General features: G+C 36.9%; 1 protein-coding gene across 3 annotated transcripts in view; it reads left to right on the top strand.

Annotated features, from left to right (window-relative positions):
* The window catches only part of RAB3GAP2 (RAB3 GTPase activating non-catalytic protein subunit 2), a 46,168-nt gene that overhangs the window by 12,760 nt on the left and 5,432 nt on the right, over positions 1-27,976 (top strand). Inside the window, exons 3-30 of one of the 3 annotated variants that reach the window (XM_050316446.1) lie at positions 834-957; positions 2,476-2,557; positions 4,550-4,597; positions 4,712-4,787; positions 4,934-5,035; positions 6,065-6,164; positions 8,656-8,748; positions 9,560-9,708; positions 10,660-10,739; positions 10,851-10,940; positions 11,752-11,891; positions 13,038-13,254; positions 13,565-13,708; positions 13,943-14,025; positions 14,586-14,650; positions 15,053-15,143; positions 17,296-17,423; positions 18,142-18,355; positions 19,776-19,873; positions 20,693-20,798; positions 21,817-21,977; positions 23,184-23,400; positions 23,714-23,887; positions 24,012-24,118; positions 25,114-25,180; positions 25,774-25,844; positions 27,394-27,429; positions 27,785-27,859. In XM_050316446.1, coding sequence (XP_050172403.1) covers positions 834-957; positions 2,476-2,557; positions 4,550-4,597; positions 4,712-4,787; positions 4,934-5,035; positions 6,065-6,164; positions 8,656-8,748; positions 9,560-9,708; positions 10,660-10,739; positions 10,851-10,940; positions 11,752-11,891; positions 13,038-13,254; positions 13,565-13,708; positions 13,943-14,025; positions 14,586-14,650; positions 15,053-15,143; positions 17,296-17,423; positions 18,142-18,355; positions 19,776-19,873; positions 20,693-20,798; positions 21,817-21,977; positions 23,184-23,400; positions 23,714-23,887; positions 24,012-24,118; positions 25,114-25,180; positions 25,774-25,844; positions 27,394-27,429; positions 27,785-27,859 — 3,138 coding nt within the window. Of the gene's footprint in view, positions 1-833; positions 958-2,475; positions 2,558-4,549; positions 4,598-4,711; positions 4,788-4,933; positions 5,079-6,064; positions 6,165-8,649; positions 8,749-9,559; positions 9,709-10,659; positions 10,740-10,850; positions 10,941-11,751; positions 11,892-13,037; positions 13,255-13,564; positions 13,709-13,942; positions 14,026-14,585; positions 14,651-15,052; positions 15,144-17,295; positions 17,424-18,141; positions 18,356-19,775; positions 19,874-20,692; positions 20,799-21,816; positions 21,978-23,183; positions 23,401-23,713; positions 23,888-24,011; positions 24,119-25,113; positions 25,181-25,773; positions 25,845-27,393; positions 27,430-27,784; positions 27,860-27,976 lie in introns of those variants that run through there. The other 2 variants (XM_050316445.1, XM_050316447.1) reach the window with 2 other exon arrangements.

Genomic DNA, 27,976 nt, shown 5'->3' with positions numbered 1-27,976 from the left:
CAATATTTTGGAGAGATGGAAGGACATAGGATTGAGTATGTGGCTATGGGAATGGAGTTTGTGGACCAGGGAAAGTGTGTTTCTGTGATTGGGGTAAGAGGATGGGTTTAAGCATCAACTCCAAGACCCTGTAGCACTTCACTCAAAACCTGTTACTGCCTGTCTTTGAACTATGGCTAGCAGGAGCTCCTTTGTTCCACGAGCAAATATTTGGCTTGTTGCTCCCAGGAAAAAAGATGCAATTTTTTTGCTTTTGTACGTGAGGATGGTATCTAAGGTTTTACTTAGCCATCGTTATAACCTTAAAATTTGGCACCACTTAGGTTGGATTTGTTTCACTGTGAAGTTACTTTGTGGAAAGGCACCTGATACCTGTTGTGTGTTACCATGAGGCCTTAGTGTGAAAACCAGCTTAATTACTTTCTTCCTATGTGCATGTTATTTACTTAATGCAGATCAGTGTGTGAGCTTGCATAAATTGTTCGAGTATGGATTGTAATGAGAATAACTCAAGAGGTTCTCTCCAGTCTTTAATCAATATCTGTAAAACTTTTAAATCTCATTCTCCTAATGTCTCTTTGAAAGGAGAAGATTTAGAGGAGTAGAGCTAGTGATGAATACTTCTTTGTTTTCCGTTTTGTAAACACACAGAATTAGTGCAGGGTTGGTGCATTTCTCATGACTTTTCATGCAAGGTGGAGTTGTGTGGCGTGATAAATAATAGTCCCTTTAGTGCTGGTATGGAGGGCAAGCCAAACTGTTGTCATGAATCTTGCAAGTTCTGCTGTGTTTAAAAATTATTGCATACACATTGACTAAAGCTTTACCTGTAGGAAGAAGAGGAATCTAATTCCAAGAACCAGAGAAATTACTGGCTTCAGGACTGTGTGTTGTCCTTGTCACCAACAAATGACCTGATGGTAATAGCTAACGAACAGAAAGCAGTCTTTCTAGTGCGTAAGTACACCTGCTGCTGAGTGTGTGTGTTAGTGCACTTTATAGTAACCAGGGCAAGATTTGTTTCCCCACACCCCCATCTGCTTATCCACCAACTCGTAACTTCAAGAATTTTGGAGTGTTTTATAGTGGACATTGTGCATTTTCTAGGTAGAGACTGGCAAGTAAGTTGTTTTGTCTTTTCAGCTATATTTTGTCAGAGGATTTTTTTTATTATGTGTAATTCCTATGTACTATAAGTACCCAGTTGCTTGAGATGCTTCAAGATATTGACAATAATTTTACTCATTAATAAAAATGAAATATTTGTATTAGTTGTGGCCATTAAGAAATACTTGAAGCCAATACTTTAGCCATTAAGAAATACCTTATTTTAATTTTCCCTTGGAAAAAATGACCCACTTAAGCCAGTGTCACTTGGAGGATGGAATATTACTGTGAATTGCTTTTGAGATTTCCACCTTTGATAGAAAATTCTTCTCCATCTTGAACAATGGGTGGCTTTATATTTTACTCCAAACTAGGGCTCTGGGAACTTTTAAAGGTACCCCCAGCTGCTGTTTACATATGTGCTATTGCCTGGGGTGCTGGGGCTATTAACAGCTGCATTTGGTGGCACGTGAGCATGATGAAGAGAAACCTCCAGATAAGGGGAATATTAAACCAAAAGACTAGCTGTTGAAGCTCAGAGTTGCACAATTGGGCAGATTGCATGGAGTTGTGATGCTGCGTTGTCATTCCCTGCAAAGTTGTGTGGTCCAAACCTCATGTAGGCTAGTTGCTAATTTGTCACCCAAAATGAAAAGACAGCAGTACTGCTTATAAAGTTCTTATTGCATCAAGCACAAAGAAGTGATTTAGCTCCCTTTGCTGGAGAACTGCCTCTGCTGAACTGCACAGTGGCAGCTGCACCACACAGTGGCAGAAGTGTCCCCATGTGTCAGGTTTGAAGTGTCAGACAAATGGCACACAACACTAATGTAATTTTGGTTATCCATTGGCACCTGGAAGATGATTCAACAATCAGATGGCAGCTGTAGTAGCACCCTGTGAATAACAGTGTTTTCTAACTTTGAATTATGATGCAATGATTAAATATTGTCAGACTTAATGTGGGATTCTTATGTCCTTCTTGACAATTAAATTAAAATTTTGTATTTGTTTAAGCTCATTTTCAGGAATGTTCCCAGGAGTTTGTCCTTACTTAGTACTTCTTTCGTAAGGATCCCTGTTTCATTAATTGAACTGTATAAAATTTGATGGAGGTATTACTGTATAAATACTTTTAAATAGAACTAGGCATTTCAAACTTCTAGTGATGGGCTGTTCCATGGAAATTTCTAAGAAAATTTGAGTTCTTTAGAAAAGTTACTAAGAATGTCTTGTTACTTTTATGATTTTCAGGGTTTGTAATTAATGCTTCATCTAAGTGTGGTAGGATGTATTGTACGGAAGAGAAGGATTGTGAGATGCAAAACATTACAGTTTTATAGATGGTGTCTTTATTCTTCATGGCAGCTAAATGGAAGCAGAGTGACAAGGGGAAAGAGGAAATGCAATATGCTGTTGGCTGGAGTGGCTCTCTGAATGTTGAAGAAGGGTAGGTGTTGAAATGCAGCTGTGATTAAAATGTTATTTTCGTGGTTAGTTAATTAGTAAAATGCTTTGTACTTGTCCTCTCTTTTCTTTTGTCTGAGTGCAGTTGTGGTCTTATGTGTTTTATTTTTGGAAACAGACATAAAGTAACCTGGGTGATCAGAAACACTGCCTGCAAAGGTCACTCATGCGTTGTGTGATATCTCAGGACAAGTTCATACAAATTGAAAGAAATGTTCTCTGTGCAGATTAATGTATTTATGTATACTTTAGGCATTTTAAGAAATCTAGGTTATCATGTTTTTTCTATGTTCCTGTTCTAGTAGGAGGAAAGAAAAGTACCCTTTTTGAAAAATCTACTTTTATAGTAGAGAAGAAATTTTGTTGGGGATGTTGCAAATGGAAATGTATGACGTTGTTCTAGAAATATTTCTCTTCATTTTCAAAACGTCAAGGAATTTTCAAGTCACCTCTCTGATCAGGAAATGGTTTTGGGCTCTAAGTCATTGGAAAATTTGCTTTGATCATATGTTTGGTATTTATACAATATTTTTGCTCAATCTCTCTTCAAACAACCAGAAAGACCCTTTCTTCAATCTCCCATATGGAAGAAGATTTTGCACTTTGTTATTAAGTTTGCAGCCTTGAGTTGCTGTTTGCCTTTGAATGTGCTCCCTATTGGCTTCAACCTTCTGTTGTGCTACAGGAGGTGTTGACTTAACCAGCTTCTCTCCTATGTGTAAAAATCATAACCCTCTTATAAAACTGCTGCTGCTACACATTGAAACTGTTATGTATGTGCATCTTTGAATTTGTGATTTTTTTCCTCCCATGCTACCACTGAAATTATCCTGACATCTTTTGTTTTTTTTTTTTTTTAAAAAAAAAGGAAAAGAAAAGAAATTCTGTTTGAGAGTTTGTTTCTCGTTGCTGTTACAGCCCTGAGGGACACTTCCATTCAGAACAGTTAGCTTTCTATAGATAAGTGTAGTTATATCCATTACACTTTAATTTGTTTTTATTTATTATTCTGTGGAAGTGTAAATATGTCCATGGCTGTCAGATTGTCAGAAGATTTTATTTTGGTTTGGTTGACTTTGTTTTTTTCTTTTTCTTCCCCCAAAGTTGCCTACAATGTTCTGTGGTGACTAAGCTTTGCTATTGGTAGATGAGGTTTCACCAAGATAAATAATGTTGCTTTGAGGATGTAATGGAATTGCAACTCATCTCAAACTCGCATTTAGAAAGCTTTCTCTAATTGTCTAGCCTGCTTATCCTTGGGGATTGGAGGTGACCTGAAATGCAAATAAGAAACAGTAATGTGGGCATTTATGCTTTAAGTGCTGTTTGGGGTGTCATCCTGAATGTATATGTTGTTTTATAAAACCCTTGTACTGCTTCTGTTTCCCCAGACAGTGTAAAACTTTATACCATGGTAACAAGTAAACCTGCTTGCCTTCTGCATGCTTTGCCTGTTGTGCATTGAGCATGCTTGGTTATTGCATTATCTGGGAAGACCATGTTAGCCCTTCAAATGCTCTCAAATTATAAGGCAGTGAAATGCAGTGGATATAAAATCTACCTAATTGTATAATGTATTAAAAATTTTATAAGTATAGTTCTGTTGAATTTTTTTTTTTTAAAGTGGTAGTTCTTGCTATATCATTATAGATCAGAAAAAGTTATTTACCCTTAGGTACATGAAATCCAACTGGAATCTGCTGAACCATACTGACAGAATAATCAGTCTGATTTATGAAAGACAGCATTAGCAAGGTGTAATTAGCACTTATGCAATCTACTTGGGCATTCTTGAACTTGTAATTGAAAATGTCTTTAAAATGGACTTTTTTTTGCTTCTTACTATGAATATATATGATGCGCTGCATTCATATATTATTGAACAATTACAAATGCTGACTTGACAAGATATCTTGTGTAGAACAAAATTGCAAAACTGGAGGAAAACCCATTAATTTTATCTTTCTGTTTCTAGTGAATGTGTGAGTAGTGTACTGTGTATTCCATTGGCAAGTCAGAAGAGGTAAGGACTGATATATGTATATATGCATCACTAGTCTCTCTACATTACACTTTGATACGTGAATAGCTTAGAACAGGATTGGTTTTTAACTTCCAGTCTATCTTTGTGACACAGGAGTTCCACAGGCCGCCCTGACTGGACCTGCATTGTGGTTGGCTTCACCTCTGGCTACGTTCGTTTTTACACTGAGGTATGTTCCTCAGCATGGCAGGCCTCGAGCGGGATGGTATCTTAAACATCTGTGCGCTTTAAACTTTTGTTTCTGCAGATAGTGCTTTTTCTCTTTCCTAAGAAAAGGGGCAGAAATGTTCATGCTTATTGTTCTTTCTCTTTTAGAATGGAGTACTGCTTCTTGCACAGCTTTTGAATGAAGATCCTGTCCTACAGCTAAAGTGCAGAACCTATGAAATTCCCAGACATCCCGGTGTCACAGAACAGGTTTTGTCAGATTATTTCAAAAGCGAAGTGGCAGTGTTATGGGGTATGGAAGGGAGTCTTCTCTGTGAATCCTCTGTGTCCTTTACCAGTTTTTGATGGGATGGACAGTTCCTTAAAACAAGAGACTCTTGATTTCTCGTTCTATGGTACATGCCTGTATAGTTTGAGGATTCAGAATGTCTTTATTTTTTGGAGTATTTTTCTCTATAATAGCCTTACAAAGGAATCCTTCATTCATTTTCTGTTTATTCATCTGGGAGCACAAAGTACAATAATGCACTGATAGAGGGAGAGAACATTACCTGACAGGAGCCAAGAGCTATGTGTACTCATTCATAAGAACGTAGTTATTTCACAGAGAAGATGGCTGAAAATTAAAAAATATTTATAGGGCTAGGAACCTGCATGTCATTCTGAGTATTTCCTGCAGAGAAGGTTCTTCAGAGCTCAGGGTATTTAGTAAAGAACATAGCTTTCTTTGCCCTTGGCTGAATTGGCTTTTTTATGCAGAAAATTAATGAAGTTATGGAAATTTCCAAGTTTGCTTTTTACAAATACTCACGTGACTTAGCGTGACATTTTTGGGATCAGTTTTAAAATACAGAAGCATTAAGGAATTTGAGTCTTCAGTTTGTCAGCAGATTAGCAAGTGTGCCCAAGTGGTAATTCAGTGGCTAGTCCAGTTTCAGAATTTGGCTCTTGCATTCTAGAGGAACCTGTTTTTCTGTGGCCTTCACAAGCTGCTGTAACTTATGTGTTTACTTTCTAAACCGTAAAATATATTAAGCAAACAAGTTGTTGAAAGAAGATAAAAATATAAAATTATGTGCCTAAATAATTTTTTGGACAATTTAATACTGAATTACTGTAGTTTTGCCTTAGTCTGTTGCCTGTGGCTTGTTAGATATTAACTCTCTGGATGTAATCCTCATCTTTGTGTAGTTAATAGTGTGAAATGCCAGAAAATCAGCTGTTCCTGCAGTAACAGTGATCTGTTTTTTGTCTCTCTTCTCTTATTTTTTTCCACAGAATGAAGAGCTCAGTATCTTGTACCCAGCAGCAATTGTGACAATTGATGGGTTTAGCCTCTTTCAGTCCCTTCGTGCGTGTCGCAATCAGGTAGCAAGAGGTACGTTTAAGAGGACGTGTTTATTTTTGACTGTTAATAGTACCTTACGGTAGATGAAATTTACTTAGGTTAAATATCAATTCGAGGTGGAATTTGGGTCTTTCTTACTTGTCCATCTACTGTTGACATCTACTGCATACAGGAAAACTTTGTCCTTTACTGAAAGAGCCCAAGTTGTCCAAGTGGTGTTGACTGCCTTGTTCATGCTCACCATAACACTGTACAGTGTTTCTGGCTGGGAGAGGGTTAATGTTCCTTTTTTTTTTTTGCTTGTATGGGGCTGAGGTTTGGATTTGTGATGAAAACAGCACTGATAGCATGCCAATGTTTTAGCTATTGCAGAAGAGCACTCACACAGTGTCAAGGCTTTTTTTTGTTTCTCACACTGGCCTGACAGTGGGTTCACCAGAAAGTGGGAGGGGACACAGCTGGGACAACTGACCCCAACTGACCACAGAGATATCCTGCACTAAATGATGATAAGCCAGGTAATAAAAACTGGGAGAAGAGAAGGAGAAAGAGGGAACCTTCAGAGCTATGGCATTTGACTGCCCAAGTAACTGTTAAGTGTGATGAAGCCCTGCTTTCCTGGAAATGGCTAAATACCTGCTTGCTGATTGGAAGTAGTGAAGAAAATTAACTATTTTGCTTTGTTTGCATGCTGTCTTTATATCAACCCAAAGTGTTTTCCCTTTTGCTCTTCTCACTCTCTTCCTCATCCCCATAAGAGGAAGTGAGCTGTGTGGTGCTTAGCTGCCCACTGGCATTAACCCACAACATACTGCTAAGGTGCTTCTTAGCATGTCATGGTGCTGATTTCACTGTCAGTGGAATGCTCTTCCTCCCAGTAAGGACTTCATTAGAAGTGATAATGCTGTGATGATTTCAGTAAAGGTCACTGCTCTTTGTGTTCATGTCTGAGAGCTTTGGATACTTGGTTTGATTGTGCAGACTTTGATCCCGTTCCTTTAGTACAGTCACTTTTCATACTCTTAATTTGGAAACAGGATCAGTTTTTAAGCATGAGAGGAGAACTAAGTGATAGTACAGTGTGGTAGGTGGCTCAGGTATGGTGCTGTTACAGTTCTGCAAGATAAATCATTAAACAAGTGCTGTTGCTGAATTGTTCTCCCGAATTTCCTGATGGTTGTTCTCATTGAACTTCATATTTGTGAGATTCTTGTTTCCCTCCAGCAACTCACATCAGCAGACAATCAGGGCTGGGCGTGGGTGGGAAACACAATGGATCTGCCAACATGACAGCATTAGGAACTGTTTGGACAGCAGCACCCCTAAACTAAGGCTTGAGTCTTACCTAGAAGGGATGAGTAGTAAAGAACTGAGAAACGTGGCTGTGGTGAAGCAGCTCTTCTCTGAATCATATGGGGATGGCCGGTAGGAATGGATCGCTCACTTTTTCTTTCAGTTCAGGGCAAAGTGGCATGAAATGAAGCTAGGTGATAGTAAATTCAAAATAAAAAGTAGGCATGTTTATGCAGTGTGAGGTTAAATTGTGGAATTCCTTGCCTGAGGTTGATGTGGTTGCTAAAGGTGCACTTGAGCTCAGAGGGAAATGGACTGATTAGTAAAGAAAGCTGTGGAGGTTACTGAGTGCTTAGAGCTTACTTCTTTTCGTCTTCAGAAGTTGTTTTAGAGGAAGCATCAAATATGTGTCCTTATTCTAATATTCTTCCCTAGACATCTGGTTTTAGCCCTTCTCAGATCCTAATCTGCCCTGTTAAATGGTTTCCTAGGCCTATCTAATAATGTGTGTCCTTAAGGAAAAAGTAGTGCTTCCATGAAAATGTGAGAGTAGACAAAACGCTTGAAAATCAGAAATGCAACAAATACAAAAGAAAAGACTGTAATGAGAAATACCCACCTTTATGTAATACTTTAACAAGCAAGGCACACTCTGCTCTTTCAGTGAGAGATCACCATTTGCAGAGAAGCACTTATAGCTTGTTTTAATATCTGCAGCTGGAGTTCTGTATCTTCCTTCATTCTTGATCATCTATGTTTGTGGCAATAGGTATTTTGAAAGTTTCAGTCATTCATTTAGTTTTACCACTGTTCTTACCTCTCACTTTTACACATGTAATGAATGTACTGACCTTGCAAGTACTTGGGCAGAGGAGTTTGCACTTAAACACACCCAGACCACAGAAAAAAATTGTAGTTGCTTTTTAAAATTGTACAGAATATTATACCATAAATAACCCATGAAACAAATCTCTCTGCAAGTATGAGATACAGTGGTGATGGAATGTCATGTTCAGTTCTATTCAATCAATTTTTTTAAATGTTTTAATTTCATGGAGGCAAATATTTCAAAAGACCATTTTATCTCAACAGGTGTTTGTATGTTAATTTAAAACTAGGTTACTTTGTGACTTCAGATTGTGTCAGTTTTTCCCCTCTGTTATGCTATTCCTTTGTCTTCGACTCAGTAGAAATTTTTTTGTGTTTTATCAACTTTTGTCAGCTGCAGCATCTGGCAATGAGAATGTTCAGCCTCCACCATTAGCTTATAAGAAGTGGGGTTTGCAAGATGTGGATACGATTGTTGACCATGCTAGTATTGGTAAGCATTTCTGTTTAATTTCAAGTATTTAAATAAATGAAATGAATGCTTTCATACTGTTAAATTTGGGTTGAGAGCACTTAATGGTACTGGTTTGATGGAAATAAATACTGGGAGAAGGCTGTCACAGTGAATGATCTCATTAACCATTATCAAAAATACATTTTACCTTCTTTTCTAGTCTGACTGAACCTTCCCTCTACACTTGAGGGGAGAAAGGATGTTTGAGCTGTAACTGTCTTGTCCTTTTGTTGTTTGGTAAGAAGCAGCTGAGAGAGACTAAATCAGACACATTTATTCCCATTTCTATCAGGCAGGTTAAGACTGGTAGGGGTCTTTCCTGAGTCTAGCATGCGAAGAAAATAAAATTTGAGATTGCTCCTTTCCAAAAAATTCAAATTGACTTTTAGGCTCTCAAAGACTTTTACCCCTCAGCCGAGGTTCTTGTCAGAGAGGCAGATCTGAGGGACAGTAAGCTTTATTTCTCTTCCACGCTTTCTACAAAAGCAGGTAAGAGGTCAGAAGGCTGCTATCAAGACAGCTGAAATGAATTTGGTACATGTATTTGCTACTGAACTCTCCTGATTTTTTTTTTCCCTTGAACAAATGAACTGTGCTTCATAATTAACCTAAGTACATTAGGTTATTTCTGCTGTGTTCTTTGGAATTTCTGTGGTTAAAGCTGTTCCTCCACCCTTCCCCCTGAATGTTGTGTGGTCAGTCCAGAAGGCAGGAATGTATTTAGACTTCTGTAGCAATTGCGTGCCTTTGTTCTGGAAGTATAAGACATTCACTTTAATGTTTTTGTTAGGCATCATGACACTGTGTCCTTTTGATCAAATGAAGACTGCCTCCAATATAGGAGGATATAATGCAACCATAAAAAACAGCCCACCTGCTATGTCTCAGTATGTTACTGTTGGAGCCAATCCTTTCACTGGTTTCTTTTTTGCCCTGGAGGTATGTACTACAAAGCTGACTTGCTGAAACTTTGAGTAATTAATCCTACTTTTTTTCTGTATGAGTATTTCTGAAGTATTCTTATGCTCATTTTATGCTGACATTTCCCCTTTATCTTCTAAAACTGGAATGATTTGGAGTGAATGTGATAGTAATATCTAACACAGATTCCTGCTAATGAGAATTAATATTTTCTATCTTAAAATGAATGTGGTAGTCAAGTAACTTAGTTTTTAAAAAAATTTTACTTTATTGCCAATTAAGTGACTTGAATTTTTTTGGAAAAATTGATATTGTGTAAACATGCATCTTAAGGATTTTTGGAGGTCTTTAGCCTTTGGTCATGTACACACATGGCCTGAGTATACTGTAGTGATTTCTTGTAGAAGAAAACTGAAATTTATGCTTAAACTGTGTCACATTCACATCATCTGTTGTGCTGAAGGAATAGGATGTCAGTGTAGCTGTGTCTTGTACAGTCAGAGCCTACGTGTGTGCTGTCCTTACCAGGATCAAAAGTTGTGCTAGAATTGGAATTCAGATTTTTGTACTTGCTTTTTCAATATGTTTGTGAAACAACTGCTTATATTGATATTTGCAAGGATGCCAAAGCCGTACACCAGCTAACTCTCCGTGATAAATCATACACAGGGTTTTTTTAACTTCTGTTGCAGACAAACATACTGAGCTACAAGTGACTTGCAGGAGGATTTTGAAATGGTAAAGAGATGTCAGAATGGCTTTTCTGGGGGCAATGAATTAAAATTTTGCAGAGTCTTAAAGCTATGCTTTCTGAGCTGAAAGTCCATAGGAGGCCTGAAAAACTATTCTGCAGTTGAGTTCAGTGTAAGAACTATTTCTTGGCTTTCTAAAGGCTTTGTTCCTTCATTTCAGGGTGGCTCACAGCTGACTATTTCTTGACTTTCTAAGCACTTTATTCCTTTCTTTCAGGGTAGTTCACAACCACTGCTGTCTCATGTTGCCTTAGCTGTTGCAAGCAAACTGACTTCAGCATTGTTTAATGCTGCCAGGTAATAAAATAAATTACCTTTTTTTGTTTGTTTTAGTAATAACTGCATAATAGTTTGAGGATTTTTAGGACCATTAGTGTAATTCTGCTTATGTGGTTTTTCTATTGCAAGTGGCTGGCTTGGTTGGAAGAGTAAACATGAAGAAGAACCTGCCCAAAAACAGAAACCAAAAGTGGAACCTGCAACCCCATTGGCAGTGAGGTAAGTTGACTTTTTTCACTCTCAGTTGCTTTAGATCTCTTGTGTTTTTATGTATTTGAATTATTTTGAAAAGTGAGTAATTGATGAATATGTTTATTTTTCTTGACTTGAAGAAGTGATGATAGTTTGAAGGTCATTTGTTTTAAGCTTAGTTCCATTTCAGTTTATCATTCTGGACAAGTAATTTCTCATATCTTTCACTTCCAGTGTGTGGGTTCATTGCTACTGTACAAGAACAGTGTGCACAGTTTAATGACCGTATAAGCACACAAATATCACTCCTGAAGCTCAGCACCAAAGTGCTTCAAAGAAGCCACATGAAATGCTTGCTGATTGTGATAGTTTAAGGCCCCTCGCAAAAACTAGGAGGTATCCTGTTTCCCTGCTGATTGTGGAGAGAGGAGAATGGGAACAACAGGCTGTAACCTAATGTTGTCGAGAAAGCTGAGAAAGGACTAAATTAATTCCTGATGGTTCTCCCTTGTTTTTTTAGAGTATTCTCAAGACTCTTCAGCAATAAGAGAGGGCATATAAAATAACCCAGTGCTCTGTGATCCTTGCCTGACAGTGCATGACAAGACCATCACTTATCCTAGTTTCTGAACTTTGATTTTTCAGTAGGACTTAAACAGACCTATGATACATCCTGGTAGACAACACAAAAACTTTTTTCATCATTTTCTCTTAATTTCACCCGTACCTTACGTTACCTTAAAAAAAGAAATCTTAGTCCTTATAAGAAAACCTGTTAACTATTTCTGAAGAAAAAGAGGTATCTCTTGGTTTTGCTTGCTTTTATTATTTTTTTTAGGTTTGGACTTCCAGATTCCCGTCGCCATGGTGAAAGAATATGTCTTTCCCCGTGTAACACTTTAGCAGCAGTAACAGATGAATTTGGAAGGGTTATTTTACTGGATGTTACAAGAGGACTTGCAGTTCGCATGTGGAAAGGTATGATAGTGGATATTAATATAGCAAATAATATTCTTCAAAATACAGTGGCTTCTTATGTTCAGACTTAAAATGTCAAATGTATTATATAGATTTTTCTTATTTTATCTTTACAGACTGTTTCCCAAGAGAAAGCTTTTAACATAACAATTTTTTTTGGAAGAGCTTTAGCTCTGTTCTCCAAGGTTCTTTCTTTTGATAAGCTCTAGTACCTTTTTTAATTCTGCTCAGAAAATAAACATTCTGAAAAATGGGTAAAAAGATACACAGCTTGTTAGATTGAGCAAGAAGGGAGTCCTCAGTCTCTTCTAAATTGAGGGCAGATGTTAAGCTCTCAGGTTTTCATTATATCTAATGCCACTACAGTTTCTATTTCCTCTGTAGAATCACAATTTTGAAGCTTTTTATGAGGTGGAAAATAAGTTTTAAGAACAGGTGGAAAATCTCTGGCTCTTTTCTCTCTCTTCCACATAACCAATTCAGAGGATTAGTGGTCATGAATACAGTAACTACTTGGGTGACATATTGACAGTGTAATAGCTGGAGTAATCTTGTTTCCCCTGTGCATTTTGCTCTTATATTTTGAAGCTTATGAGTTATAATCTATGCTTTCTGATATTTTGTGACATTTTTTCTTTGTTACTGAGAGCTTCATGTTATCTAGGTAGTACTGTTAGAGGTTTATTTGATAGTTGGATGCATATTTACAATTTGCCAGCCTCTCCCCAGTGAGGTTGTTGGGATGTGAAGTAACTTCCTCTTTTCTTTTTCTAAGCAAAACTGTCTGCTGAATTAAATATTTTGGATCATACCTTTTCTCATGAATTGAGTTGTGAATACTTGTCAAACTTCTCAGTATAACATACCTTGTTATACACTTGGTTTATACGTTAGTATTTCACTTGTGGTTTGGAGTCTTCAATTCTACTTGCTAAACCATGACATAGTTCAGTGATGTCATTATAACATCTCTACCTTTTTTGTTTAGGAAGATTTTATGCAGCAGAGAGAGAAGATGAGTATTTTTGTCTCCTTAAAAGTGCATTTTAACCATGAAAACATATGAATAAAAACTTACACTGCATAATCTATTACATAGGGTATTAATCGGTGTACACTAATGAACTTCTGTCTTCTCTTACCAAGGATACCGTGATGCAGAAGTTGGTTGGATACAGACTGTAGAGGACCTTCAGGAGAGGGAAAGTGAGAAGATGGATTCTTCTCCTTTTGGAAACGCACAGGGTCCAAGCAGGGTAGCTCAGTTCCTTGTGATCTATGCTCCAAGGAGAGGCATTCTGGAAGTGTGGAGCACGCAGCAAGGGCCTCGGGTTGGAGCCTTCAATGTGGGGAAATACTGCAGGTAAGAAACAGGTAGCAGGCTGTGCTGCTGCAGTAAAGTGATATGTGGATATGCCAGTGGTAGAAGTGCCAGCGGTGCTGGCAGGCACCTTTTGTGCTGCCCACAGTGTTTTTACTGAATGCAGCTTGTTGTTGTTTTATAGAAGGGGACTTTGTCATATTGTATCACTCTACAGTCTTTCCCTAAGAATGTGTTTAGCCACTGTTAAACCTTAGCTTTATAAAACTTGTTGCCTTTTTATCTAGTGTATGGAAGGGGAAGGTTGATAATTTTGTTCTTTGCTTTAAAGGCTGTTTTTTGTTCGTTTCAGGTTGCTGTATCCTGGTTATAAAATAATGGGTCTAAACAATGTGACCAGTCAGGGATGGCAGCCCCAGACTTACCAGATATGCCTTGTTGATCCAGTCTCTGGAAGTGTAAAAACTGTCCATGTACCTTTCCATTTAGCACTGAGGTAAGGACTTTCTAAGCCCTATCTAACTAAATTAATTTCATTATTGTTTGCAATTCTGTTTTTTTGTTTTCAAGTTGAATAGTACTCTGTAATAGTCTCATTAGTTTGTATGCGTTATTTGATTTTCCTTAGTGTGATGTTACCTTAAAGTAGCATAAATAATTAAAGGATATGAATCTTGAATCATTCCCTTTAGTTCTCTTCACTCATAAAATTAAAATTCTTGTCCTTCAGTGATAAAAAGAGTGAGCGAGCAAAGGATATGCATCTGGTGAAGAAACTAAATGCTCTACTCAAAGCTAAAACCTCAGATCCAGGTAGGTTCTTTTGTGTAGTTTCTGAAGATTGTATGTTATCAACTGCTTCTTGGATTATCAGTCCACACAAGGCTGATTGTGGTGCATTCTGACAGCTGTTATGTGCTATGGGTTATAATCTTCAGGTACCTTGGTTTGGTTTTTTTTGTTTCTTTTATTTTTAATAAGCCACCAGATTAAATTTGTTAAATTTGTTTAATAATTAAAGTATAAACCTTGTGCCATGTAAATCTTGTGCCATGAATAAACAACACTTTGGGTGCTTCCATAAAACATGGTCTGTTTCCAATCCACTGTACTTCATAATCTAGTTCAGCATTTGAGTCTAGATATTCTTCTTCTAAGTAATATGTCTTTCTTGCAAAAGAGACTTGGGAGTAAGAGGTGTCACTGAGCTGTTATTTTGTTTCATTTTCCCCAAGCTTGGCAACTTCTGTAATAGTATCTTCATCTTGATAGCATGAAACCACGTGCATCTTAACTGTGGTGCAGTTTGACTTGCTCTTCAGAAGACATTTGAGAATGATGAATTGAAGTTGTGATTGTGTCTTTGTTTGCAGATTTAATTGAAGCTGAAGCAAAGGAATTAATACTAGATATCAAATACCCTGCTACAAAAAAACAGGTGAACATTTAGAAGCTAGTTTTCTTTAATATTAGAAAAAGTACTGTATTATCAGATTAGAGTGCTAAATCTTTTTAAATGGTTGAAAATATTTTATTTTTTCCCTAAGGCTACTTGAGGCAAATAATTGAAGTGTTTGGGGTTTTGTTGTTGTGGTGTTTTTTTTTTTTTCTGGGTTGTTTTTTACAACATATTGGCTGGAATTAATTTTGACTTACGAGTTTCCCAAGGCATCTTTCATGATAAAAGTCAAAATAATAAAAAAAGGGCAGATCTTTCTGTATTATGTGTGAAGGCAAAATACAGATGAAAAACGATGGTCCAAGCTATTGCTAGCTTAATTTATATTTTTTATGGTAAAATTAAGTGAATTTTTAATTCTGTTGAATGTCTGCTTAACAGGCTTTGGAAAGTATATTGACAAGTGAACGTGTGCCACTTTCATCTCTCACAAACATCACTCAGACATTAATGGATAATTTAAAAAAACAGGGTAGGTGGATATTTATTTTGCAAATATGGAGAGGCATTTGCACTTTGTCTGCAGTGCTGTAAGACTATTGTAGAACTATTCTGTTCCACAGGGAGACCAGACTTGGTCTGCTTAGTTTTGCTGCTGGATATCACAGGATGTTGCTTTCACATGTCTTCTTTTTTTTTTTTTAATGCAAATAGCTTGCTAGTAAGTATGCTTTGCTATGCTTGCTGTGTGCCTAGTAACTTGTGATTATATTTAAAAACAAACCAACACCAGCAACTGGGCTGGGTACTTGTGTCCAGTAAAATCTTCCTCCAGAAAAAAGCTTTCCCAGGCTTTTGCCTGTAGATGTTTTAATTTATTTTTTCTCCAGGATTTGGTAGCTTCGATTTGTGAATTTTAATGTAGTGGAAGCACAAAATCCTTATCACTAAGAGTCTGAGCTGTGACCAGATGCCTAGTATCTTTTTTTTTGGTAATCTTTGCTGAAGTTAACAAAATACTTCATGTTTTGCTAGAGATTTCAGAACCCATGTCAGGAAATGGCATTACCAATTCAAAATCTTGTTGTTAAAATTCTGCTCTTGCAGAATTTTGTTTCCTTTGAAATTCTGCAGTTGGATCTTTTTAAATGGGATGAATCTTCTTTGTGCTTGAGGTGTGCTTGACCCCATTTTGGAGACCCAACTGGGTGTTGGGAATTAAAGTGGAGAACCATGGGCCTGCCACTTCCTTTGCATGTGCTGGACTTTCTCAGCAATAGAAACCTGCTGCTTTTTTTGTTGTTGTTGTTGTTCTCACTGGATTCATATTGACTTGTTAGAGGATGAGTCTTTAGCAACACGAGTCAAGAAGTCCCTACCACTGTTGTGTGCAAGTACTGAGTAAACCATTTGTCCCTTCTCCTGCCTCAGTGAGACTCACAATGTGTTTTTGTGGTTTCAAAGACTTAAATAAGAAATCTTTCCTTCATTTGTATCTGTGGTGGGGTTTTTTACAGTTTTCTTGAAGAAGGTGGAGGGAATTGAGAACTTCACACATGCAGTTCTCCATCTAATTTTGGTTTGGCATTCTAAATTGCTGGCATTATCCACATCTGTTAGAACTCCTAAAAACCCCAAACTAAAAGGGAAACATGCCCTTTAACACTGAAGAGAGATTGTGTACACAAAAGAACTGTGTACTTCCTGAGGTCTGTTCATTTGTGTATTTTTCATCATTAAACTCCTGTTGTCATACATAACATTATTTCCCCACAGTCACAATAAACAGCAAACTTGGCTGATGTTCCAGCCTTCTAATTTCAGAAGCACATATCTCCACTTCTGTCTAGTAGGTAAAAGATAAAGCAAAGCAGATGCTGGGCTCTGTGAATGCTGTGGTTGTGAAGACAAGTTTAAGTCACTGTGTGACAAGCTCTGTGTGTTCCTCTCTTGTTTGTAGCATTTTTATTAGCAGTGTATCAAGAGGGTTTAAGGGTTCCTAGGGTGAAAATCATGTCTAGAAGCAGCGTCAGGTGAAAATGATATATTCAGACGTATCTTTTGTATAGGAAGGTTCTTTTAGGATCTATCCAAAATGCTCTCTTTTAAAAAAATAAGTTGTAATTGAGGTATTTTTTTGACATCGTGTTGGTGTTAGTTTCCTATATTCTGATTGCTTTAATTGTTATTGGAATTCGAATGTCAATAGATAATGAAGTTTCTGAGTCAAAGATTGTCAAAATACAAAAGGCAGTGTCTTGCTGAGATGAAATTTAATTCATATCAGTAGGTACCTACATTTCTTCTGATGCAAGAAATATGCTTACAACGTTGGCAGAATGAATAAAAGATTAGAGGTTGTTATTCTTGATAAAAGGAAATAGGAACTGTATTTCAATTTTTGACAATCTCTAGTTTGGCCTTAAACCAGGAAAAGACAGTAGATTTGCCTTTGTTCAGTTCCACATTGTCAGTCTCCTTCAGTTTAAAAATGAGCCTGATATCTTTCTCCAATGCCTCTTGTAAAAATAATTCTTGTTTTATACTGCTGTGAACAGAATGTAATCATTGCAAGCAGCAGTGCATCAGAAAATTACACAGAGAGAGAAATCCTCTGTTTCTCAATATATTTCACTATTCCAGGCTATATATTCAAATTCAGATGCAGTTTTGTTTCTCCCCAGAGCTGGAGTGTGTGGATGAAGGATTGCTGCAGTTCTGTGCAAACAAGTTAAAGCTGTTACATCTTTATGAACTAGTTAGCAAACTAAATTCCCAAAGCATACAGAAAGACACTTCACCTTCAGATAACGTAAGTAAATTGAAAATTCAGTTGTCTTATAAAATCAAGTGATGATGTAAGCATAAAATTATGTTTTCAAGGCCTCAGGTAAAATAAGTAGGTAAGCAAGTTACCCATTTTTGTGGTTTGGAACTTTTAATGAAATAATTGTTTATAATACCTTCCCTCCATCCTTGTAAAAATGTCTAGTACTTCGTCTACCTAGTGTTCTTTAGGAGTCACATGAAGTTGAAGTAGAAATTAAAGTAAAACCAGATCTCCTGTTTTCAGTCCTTTATCCAAAGTACATAGCGTATTCTTGGTTTTGGAGTGATATTCTGGGTCCAGTAGAAGTTAAAAATTTGGATATTTGTTTTTTGTAGCAGCATAATTTGGCTTGCTTTTGATATAATTTGTAAAGCTGCTTATACATTTATAAAAGCCATACTGGTATTATATAGGCTTGTTTGCTTGATGGGCAATTGTTTTACTATGAGCATGATCTAAAAATGGGAATTTCACCTGCTCTAGTCCTTAAAATGAAGCTAGGCAAGGTCTTCATTTGAGCTATGTGAATAACTGCTTTGGAGATTATTCAATTGTTTTTGACCTTTTAAAAGACATTTTTTTAATGTTCAATATGAAATATTTTGACTGTTCTGACTTTTTTAGTTTTTACTTTGTTTTGAAAACCATCCATTTGTATAAGTCTTGTGACGTGGGATTTTTTTTGGCTTTTGGTTTTAAGGACTTGGCTAAACTGCTTCGACTTGAAGAAAAAGATTTTCATAGGCTTGAAACTTTACTGGAGAACTACAAGAAAGAAAATACTCAAACCACTGTCCAGTTTTCTGATCAGAAGGATGACGTATTGTCTGTGAAAATGTTCTTGGAACATTTGGAATATGAAAAGGATGTGATTAATGTGAAAAATATGGAAGATGGAGAATATGTGGCTTTAGGTAAGAGGTGTTGAACTGTTTGTCGAATTACTCAGACTGATTATAATCTAAAATGCTATAAATGTGGTAGCCTTAATTTGGAGGTCTTAACAACCTGTCTCACCTTGAAGTGGTATATAACAATGCCTGTCACTTTGCCATGAAATCCAGAGACCTTTCCTTCCCCTTGATGGTACTGATAATGTTGAACAGGGAATGATTGTAATTCCCCTGGAGGAGAAGGGGAGGGTGAAGGGGAAGGCATTTCCCTCTGTATGGGCCCTTGGAGGAGAAAAGGTGTAATTTGGAATAGGTTCCGCTGGATGGCTCCCGAGGGACGGAGATGCTGAGGACAAATACCAGCTCAGTGTCATGACCAGAGATCTTCCCGTGCCATGAGCACAGCACCATAACCCGAACCCGGCTCCCAGAAGCATCAAACAGCACAGCAAGGAACATGAATAACAATTAATGCGTTGCATAAAACACAGCTCTGAGAGCAGATACATCAGCATTGTGACCGCTTGACTATTAAACTGATGTAATGAGTGCTTGTAACAAATTTATTTTAACATGCTATGGTCACATCTGTCATCATCTCAACCCTTTGTGTCCCGTGTTGGGCATCAGAAAAGACTGTTGTGGTTTAACCTGGTGGGCAGGTGAACACCACACAGCCACTTGCTCTCTCTCCCCCTTCCCTCCACAGTAGGGTGAGGGACAGAATCAGGGGAAAATCCCAAGAAGCAAAATTTGGGGGGTAAGATAAAGACAATTTAATTAGGACAGAAAAGGAAGTGAAAGTAATAATAATGATGATCGTAAGAGAATTACAGTATACAAAGCAAGTGATTCACAATGTTCACCACCTGCTGGCCAATACCTAGGAGTTCCCAGCCACTTTTTCCCCTAGTTTATGTACTTAAAGTTATGTCATATGGTATGGAATATCCCTGTGGCTAGTTTGGCCAGCTGTCCTGGCTGTGTCTCCTCCCAGTTGTTTTGCTCCCCAGCCTGCTCACTGGAGTGTTGAGCAGTGGTGCCAGAAGCTGAAAAGTCCTTAAATTAGTGTAAATAATACCTAACAACAGCTAAACCATCAGTGTGTTAGCAACACTGTTCTCATCCTAAATCCAAATCACAGCACTATACCAGCTACTAGGAAGTAAATCAACTCCATCTGAGCTGAAACCAGGGCATCCAAACAGTACAATAACCTTTTGTTATTAATCCTACCACTGTAGGAGTCATGCAAAGTAGAACACTTGCATCCTTTATAGTGAACCTTCTTATCCACTAAGGGTAAACCATCGGGGTATCCTGGATGTAACTTAGTCCTTTGTATTGCGCTCAGTGTGACCTGATTATCTTTCACATAAGAGTAAGGGGAGAGGCTGTGTGTTTAGATGCCATTCCTAATGTCAACTGATTTTTGCTTCAGGTAGCTTTTTCTTCTGGAAGTGTTTGTGTGGGGAGAGTTCCATAGAGGAAATGTGTGATGCATTGGAATCAGCAGGTTTTACTCCACAAACCTTGTTGGTAAGATACTTATTGCATAATTTAAAACTTTGAATTAGTATTTTGAAAATAAACCATTGACAGGAAAAATTCTGCATGTTGATCCTTGGATTAATGTTGTGTTCAGGCTGTGTTCAAATACTCCCACATTCAGTTCTTTAGTTGTTTATATTTGCATTTTCCAGTTAAGAGATACAAAAAAAAAAAAAAAATTCTCCAGTAGGAAATGTGGGAATGCCTAGAATTTGCATTTAGATCTGCAAGTGTTATAAAATTTTGCTGAACATTTCTTCTGCAAAGAAGTAAAAAATAGCAAACATTATGAGATTAGTTAATTTCAGGGACTAATTAATTTGTTAGAATTCCTTTTTGCAAACAAACAAGGAAATTTAGAAGAAAAGTAAATTTTTCAGAATCATTAGTAGTGTTCAGACAATCATCTTTATCTTTCATCTACATGTAATTGTAGTTTTGTGCTACTTTATTTCCATCCACTTCTTAACAGTGGAAATGTTTATTTCAGTATTATTTGCCCATGTGAAGGTTTTCAGCTGTAACATTAATAACTGCTAATGTCTGCCAAGTTGAGCCTTTAAGAGAGGGTGTTTTCTAGGATATCTTTCTAAATTAAAGCTAGAGATGGTATTGTTTAATTTCAAAATCTGTCACAGTATGCCTTATGCAGTATATTTTTAACTTCTTGTGTTAATATAATGGTTCATGGATGTAACATTTAGGCTCTGTGACAGAAAACTTGTTTGAGAAAGTGTTTGCATTAGGTATATTATGGTATTAGACTCTCATTCGATTGCTTTAATTCCATATTCTCTTTTCTTACAGTCACTCCTTCTCAATTTATGGCTTTCCAAGGAAAAAGATATTCTAGACAAACCAGATTCTGTCAGTTGCCTTCACACTATGCTGTCACTTCTGAGCAAGATGAAAGGTGAAATGTGCATTTGGAATGCTTAAATGCAATGTTACTGTTATTAGAAATCTGCTACTCTGACTAGCCTGTGTTATCACTTAGGGTTTTTCCCCCTCACAGATTGTGTAACAGAACTAAGTGCTGCATGTTTGTGGACTAACTAAAAATACAGTAAAAATCTGAAGAGTGTCACAGTTAAAGGCCTGTTTCATGCCTTGTGTTTTCACTCAACACAAAGTTGACACAACTCCCATTTGGCACCAGAAGGCAGCTGTCCAGCTCACTTTCCTCACATTTTTTGGATGTATAGTCCTGTTTCTGCTCGGTGCTGACTGACTCTCAGATGATCTTGAGGCACTGTTATTCTAGCAGCATTTGTATATTAAACATTTCCGTAACTCGAGGAGTACTCTATGAAGTCAGTTTGCCATTACTGAGGGTAGGTTGTATACATGTATGAATACTGATTCTCCTACCTCACACAGAGCTGCTGTGGGTAAGTCTGTGCCAGGTTCCCTTATATATACTTCACCATTATCAGCTTGACACTGGAAGCATGAATAAGCTGCTGCTGCTGTCTGAATAAATTAGTGCTGCTGAACATGAGGCAGTCTGAAGAGAGGCAGTTTGAATGCATGGAATATGGCATCTTGAAATCACCAAAGAAGCTGTCTGCATTGTGAAGTGTCGTTTTGTAGTATTCCCTAGATCTAGTAAGCATACAGCAGGTTTGCTGCCTAGTAATCTAGATCTACTGTCTACTGTCTGTTTCCTACAGATGAATTTTGGAGAATGGGTGATTCGCATTCTATTTTAAATTTGAGTTACAATGTAGAAATTGGGTGCTATGTATATAAAAAATGATAATGTAGAGTAATTGGGAACATATATAAAAAAATGATAATGTAGAATAATTGGAAATTGCTCCTAATACAAGCTGTATTAATTAGTGCTGGTTTCAGGGTTGGTTGCTACTGTGCTGTTTTTGACACCTGGTGATGATCCAAGTTGTTTCCTGCCTTCCCTTTCCCTTCAGTGGCTATAGACGAGTCATGGGACACTCAGTCGGTTTCCCCCTGGTGGCAGCAAATGCGCACGGCCTGTGTTCAGTCCGAAAATAACGCGGCTGCCTTGCTGTCTGCTCACGTTGGACACTCTGTAACTGCACAGATAATCGACAGTGTGACAGAGAAAAAGGTGAGTCGTCTGGGACCTGCCCCTTCTATTTTATTTAATATATCAGTTCCATTCAAATTATTGTCTTTGTAATAGAAGAACATCCTCAGCATTCATTTGTTGCCATTCTAACATGGGCATAAGCATGCCATCCTGCAAGACCTGAAAATTTGCATTTAAAGTATGTTATGCTGAGGTGAATCGATGCTATATTGAAATCATTGGCTCAACATATTTAAATATGTGATGGAAACTGTACATTCAGTATTTCTCATGATAGCAAATGATGCTGACAATCTTAAAGCCTACACAGTTCCCACATAAATTAAAGTGCACTGAACTTTGGGTGGTAAACCTGTTATAACATGTTTATGTGATTTACTTGTTTATGTGATTTTATTTTTTTTAAGTGTACTGTTGGATTTTTATGGGACTTATGTTACTATCTCTTATTAAGGTGATGGGTGTTTGGTTTTCTTGGCAATAAATATCTTCACAAAGTTGTGATTAAGACTGTGAAACTGCACAGCATTGCAATTCAAGATGAATGGAAAATGCCAGTCCATTTCTAAACAGTATTATGCATATGTGTGTTTTACTACTTGTCTTAACAGATTATATGGGGCTTAGGTGGTATTTAGTCCTCTAAATAGAACCTTGGTTTGGAAGAGACCTTAAAGATCATTTGGTTACAACCCCAAATGATACCGTGGGCAGGGACACCTTCCATTAGCTCAGGTTGCTCAGAGCCCCATCCAACCTGGCTTTGAACACTTCCAGGGATGGGACATCCACAGCCTCTCTGGGCAACCTGTTCCAGTGCCTCACCACCCTCACAGTGAAGAATTTTTAATATGGTAGGACATGGAAATATAGGTGGATTATTCACACATGTAGCAAAGGTGTATAGAGTGGAGGATTTAAAACAAAATATTTTTGAAGGGATTTTAAGTCACTTTTCAGCTAAATATGAAATTATAAAAGGAACTATAAGATGATCTTTTAGATTCTTTTATTTCCTTAGGCTTTTATTTAAGGATCTATGCGTCTTCTGAGAAGTGTAAGATATTAATTTATCTTTGCATAGCAGTTAATGCATACTTTGAACTAAATTATTCTTTAGAATGCAGTAATCCTTGGGCTATAGCTTTTGGTTATAGTTTTTTTGTAAACAAAACTGTGCTGCTTTCAGTGAACAGACCTAAATCAGTTCATATGTTCTGTTAGTTTTCCCAAATAGTTGTAGGTTCAGACACGGAATCCTGGGAAGCACTTTCCCTTGATACTGAGTATTGGAAACTTCTACTGAAACAATTAGAAGACTGTCTGATACTTCAAACACTACTGCACAGCAAAGTGACAAAAAGGACAAAAAGAGTTTCATCACTCCAGACTGAGCCTTTGGGCAGGCTCTCTGTAAAGAAATTGCTTGAAGCTGGAAAAGGTACATTTTTTTCTCTTTGAGACATTGTTGATTGTCTTTCTAATAGACTTCTGAGCCAGTACACTGGACTGGAAATTGTTCTACTGGATACCATTCTTAATTAAGAAAACAATGCAAATCATGTAGAATAGTGCTTTAAGGTTGTAAAAACGTATGACCGTAAAGTTTTTTAAATGGTAGAGTTATTCCTATGTAATTAAAGGTACTATTGAAAATTCCTGTGTTTTTCTCTTGTCCTTAGATTCTGAACCATAAATAATCTGCAATACATTGGCTGTACCTTATACTCTTTTTTCTTTTTTTAATATCCTAGGAGGTATTGCTGACACTGTAGCAAAGTGGGTTTTTAAGCAAGGCTTCAGTCCTCTTGTATTGAATTTGGCCCAATACAAAACCAATACAGATAGTACTGAAGAATCTGTAGAAATGCATAATAACCTCTTTCTTGAGGAACCAGAATCAGATGCAGGCTTGGAAACAATCCTAGGTAAGAAAAAGAGCATGAATTTTTCAAATTATAAATGTCTGCAGAGATGTTTCAGTTGCTACTTTGTAGCAGAAATTACAGTGGGAAGAAGTCTCTCTTCTAACTTCAGATTTTCTTCTCCTAGAGCTGCTGCAACTTGCATATCAGCAATTTCCATGTAGTCTGGAAGTGGATGTACTCCACGCACATTGCTCTTGGGAATATGTAGTGCAGTGGAATAAGGACCCAGAGGTAAGAGAATTTCATTTGCAGGGAGTAACAAGTTCAGAAAAACATTAATTGCACGGACTGACTTTGAAAGCTGTTACTAGTTATGATTTTTCTGTTGTAAGTGGTAAGCAGAAACTGAATTGAGAGGATGAATGTAGGTCCTGAGGCTGAATGGCATCTCACAATGCCAGGACTATCAGACTCTCAAAAGAGGGGAAACCGAGTTCAAGTAAGCAGCTTCAAAAAGGATTTTGACTGTATTTTGTGCAACTGAGGGACAGTTTAAGTACTGCAAAATAGTGGTGAACCTTTTCTCCATTCTAGATATGCTGAAACAGATCACAGAATACCAAATTTTTTAGACTAGAATCCATTCTATTTAAGGAGGAGAGGGATTTCTTGAATGCTCTTGGATTCCCCGACCACTGCTGGGAATTGTCATAAAAGATAAAAATTTTCTTCTTTTCTGCTGCTGTCCTATAGTTTCTCTAATGGAAAACATACTAAATTCAGATGATATTAAAACCGAAATTAGCACTCCTTAGATCTGTGCAATGTAACTTTTTGTAGAATAGAACTTAGTCCATCATAACAAAATTGAGTAAATTTAATCTCTCAAAAGGGAATTTTTTATTTGAAAAGTGACTACAGTCAGTGGAGGTGCCTTTCAGCAAAGAGTATGTTAGCAGTACCTATACTAAAAAAAAAAAAAACAAACAAAAAACAAAAACAAACAAAAAACCAAACAACAACAAAAAAAACCCCCACAAAAAACCACAAAAAAACCCCAACCTAAAATCACTATACTGAAACAGACTTTGCCATGTGCACATGAGTTTGTCAGATACGGGTAGAGAAAGTTGCAATATCGGTAAAAGTTACAAGTTTTATAACTCTCAAAATAGTAGCTTTATGATAATCTACTTGGACCTTTTAAGAGTTAATAATTTGCATTTCAAATAAGTTTTGAATAATGGAATAACTTGTTCTTTTAATTTTTTTTTTTTTTACATAAGGAAGCGTGTTTTCTCACAAGGTCTATAGATCATCTAAGATGCATCATTAATGCTCACGTTCAGCATGGCAAGTACAAAATTATTATTAAAAATTATCTTTGTTGAAATTGTAAAATGAAAGGATGGATGTTGACTACAGTAAATGTATGCAGTACATAGTAATGTTGGCCATTTTGTCTTTAAAAAAAACCAAAACAACCCAGAACTTTCTACTGACATTCAAGCTTTTGTTTTTCATGGTGAAACTGAGTTTCCATCAGAACTGTGAAAATAAGTTGGTTAGGTAAAGCCAGTGTGTTTAACTAAAAGAATTTTAAAATAAAATTGCTTTGAAATAATTTTTTATTTGTATTTAAATAGTGGAACATCAGTTAAATTGCAGTTATTTTTCATGCAGTTTTTACACCGTTTTAATGAATATGATGACCATTTTCTTTTTTTGTAGACTATTTGTGTATGCAAATAAGGTGTATTCTTTCTGTGTGCCTCCAATGTTTAACCATTAACTGTATTTTATCACCAACGCAGTCTCCTCCTGAGAAATCCAAATTCTAAGTATAAAGCAGTGAGGATAAGTCACAAATCCTTCTTGTTTCATTCACCATCTTGTAAGACCCCTTTTCTATTCATGTGGAGTTTACAAGTGTGTGATTTTTCTAGGCATCGCTCTGATGATGTGGAATACATTCATAGTAAAAAGGCTTTCTTCTGCTACATATCTCATGGACAAGGTGAGTGCAGTATTGGGACCGTGTTTTTGAGGCTGTGCTTTTGTTTTTAGATGAAAAATGAAACTAGCATTTATAAAGTATTTGGAATATCATTCATTCAGCCATGGAAACCCCCACTGTTTATTTGGTTTATGTAGGTAACTCCTGAAACTGATGAAGGAATGCATGTTTTAAAACACCAAATCTGTTGAATGATTAACTGTAGGCAGCTGATCAACACTGGCTGATGTGTACTGAACACTGAAGTGCACTGTTGGCTTGTAGTTGCTAAATGAGAAGTATTTGTGAAACAGTTTTAATTTCTGTTAGGAAAAAATAAACAGCTTAAAGTGTTTTCTCTGTGCCTATTTCCTGTTATTACCATGAAACTACCACAAGTAGCAGGTTTTCCTAATTATAAACTCTTCTCCTGCAAAACACACAACGCTTTGTGGATGTTGTTGAGCACTTTTAACTATTACTACTATTGTAATTCAACTTTTGTTCTAGTATGTAGCTTGTTTACTTTGAATTTTAGCAATCCCTGCTAAATTTCAGTTTTTTCATGCTTATAACTATGCAGTGGATCTGTTTACGGGAAGACAGTTTAGGAAGAGTAGTGCTAGTAAAGGATAGATCTGTTTAAATTGTGCGAGGAGAATCTACCTGTGTACATCTGCCAGATGTACAGCAGCAGCTGAGTGTTTCTCAGCACAAGAGTCGAGATGCAAGGAGAAGTGTTGACAGTGATTAATTCTTAAGGTTTATGTTATCAAAGCAGCAGCACGGCTTCCAGAAAAATGGAGTTTCCATATTTGTTGGCATTTAATCTGACCCAAAATCGACAGCTGAAAGTTGTCTTGAATTCAGACTTTGAAACAGCACAGTGGATCACTTGATTTTGAGTTTAAATAGTCCCATACTTTGGGACCCTAGAATCTCACTTCAGCTGTTGTTCAGACTCTGCCATGAGTTTGTCATCGTTACTTTTATGGTTTTGTGCTATGGAAGAGAGAACTTCCACTTACCTGTATGAGCTTCATCATGCGCAGCATTGTAGAAATTGGACCTCGTAGTAACATTCCTAAACAGGATATGATTGAGGTGTCACTCCTGAAGAGTTCAGATGGGAAAAGCATGGAAACCATGTAATAACTTGCTTGTTGGACCTTATCCATGTCAGTTATTATGGTGGAGTGTTCACTCTTCCTTTCCTTGTCCCTTTTTCCCTAGTGTTTCCTTCTAATATCACACTTGGTGTTACAGCTTTAGTTCTGTATTCTAGAAATCACTGGGAATTTCTTAGCTGTCTTTAAGATTTGAATGAGGACCTTGGGGCCTTATTTCTAATCCTGGGGTTTAAGAAGGATGAACTAAATATGGGCATCAGTGATGTTAATTTCTGTACAATCTGCATCAAATCTTTTGTTGAAAGCAAGATATGTAACATGCTGTAGTGAACTATTTTCTCATTTGGTATTAGGAAAATAGTAATAAAAGGTTAAAATGTGGGTAACAGATATTGCAATGAAAATTACTTAGTTGTGATGTTGTTTTTTTTTTTAAACAGGTTGGAAAAGCGCCAAAGGACAGATTATGCAGACGGGCAAGTAATGCTACTTTTGCCTAAGTGGGAAGAAATAAATAGAAGTCCTTTAAATTTAATACTGACAACTAATATGATCAGGAAATGAAATTTACTAGATGGGATCACTTAATTCAGTCTTCCTTGGAGATACAGTACTGTAAATGGCTACATTTAACTTTATTCCAATTTTTCATGATATTTCTAATTCTTTATTGTACTTTAGTGAGTATTTGTTTACATTTAAATATACCAGGTTAATAAACTGAGCCAAACTTCGTATTTTCTGTTAACAACTGTCTTCTCAAACATAGAGCTAATAAAAGCCTGTTTCAATTCCAACTGAAACAATTTGAATCACACTGTTTGTTAACAGGACGTAGGTATGAGTGACACAGCGATGACAGCTTTCCTTGGGTGCTGTTCAGAACTTCTGCAAACTTTGCTGGAGGTAAGTTTTTAATTTTCCCATTGAAAGTCAGGAACTAATACATTCAAACTTTATTTTAAAGACACTGGTTTTACCAATTTCAGTACCGTTCAGTTCAGACAAATACTAATGAACTTT

The sequence above is a fragment of the Myiozetetes cayanensis genome, unplaced genomic scaffold, assembly GCF_022539395.1.
Source record: "Myiozetetes cayanensis isolate MyiCay16 unplaced genomic scaffold, myiCay2020 scf2-11, whole genome shotgun sequence".
Classification (NCBI taxonomy): domain Eukaryota; kingdom Metazoa; phylum Chordata; class Aves; order Passeriformes; family Tyrannidae; genus Myiozetetes; species Myiozetetes cayanensis.
Note: the sequence above shows the minus strand (reverse complement) of the source record. Positions and strands in the feature narration are given on the sequence as shown.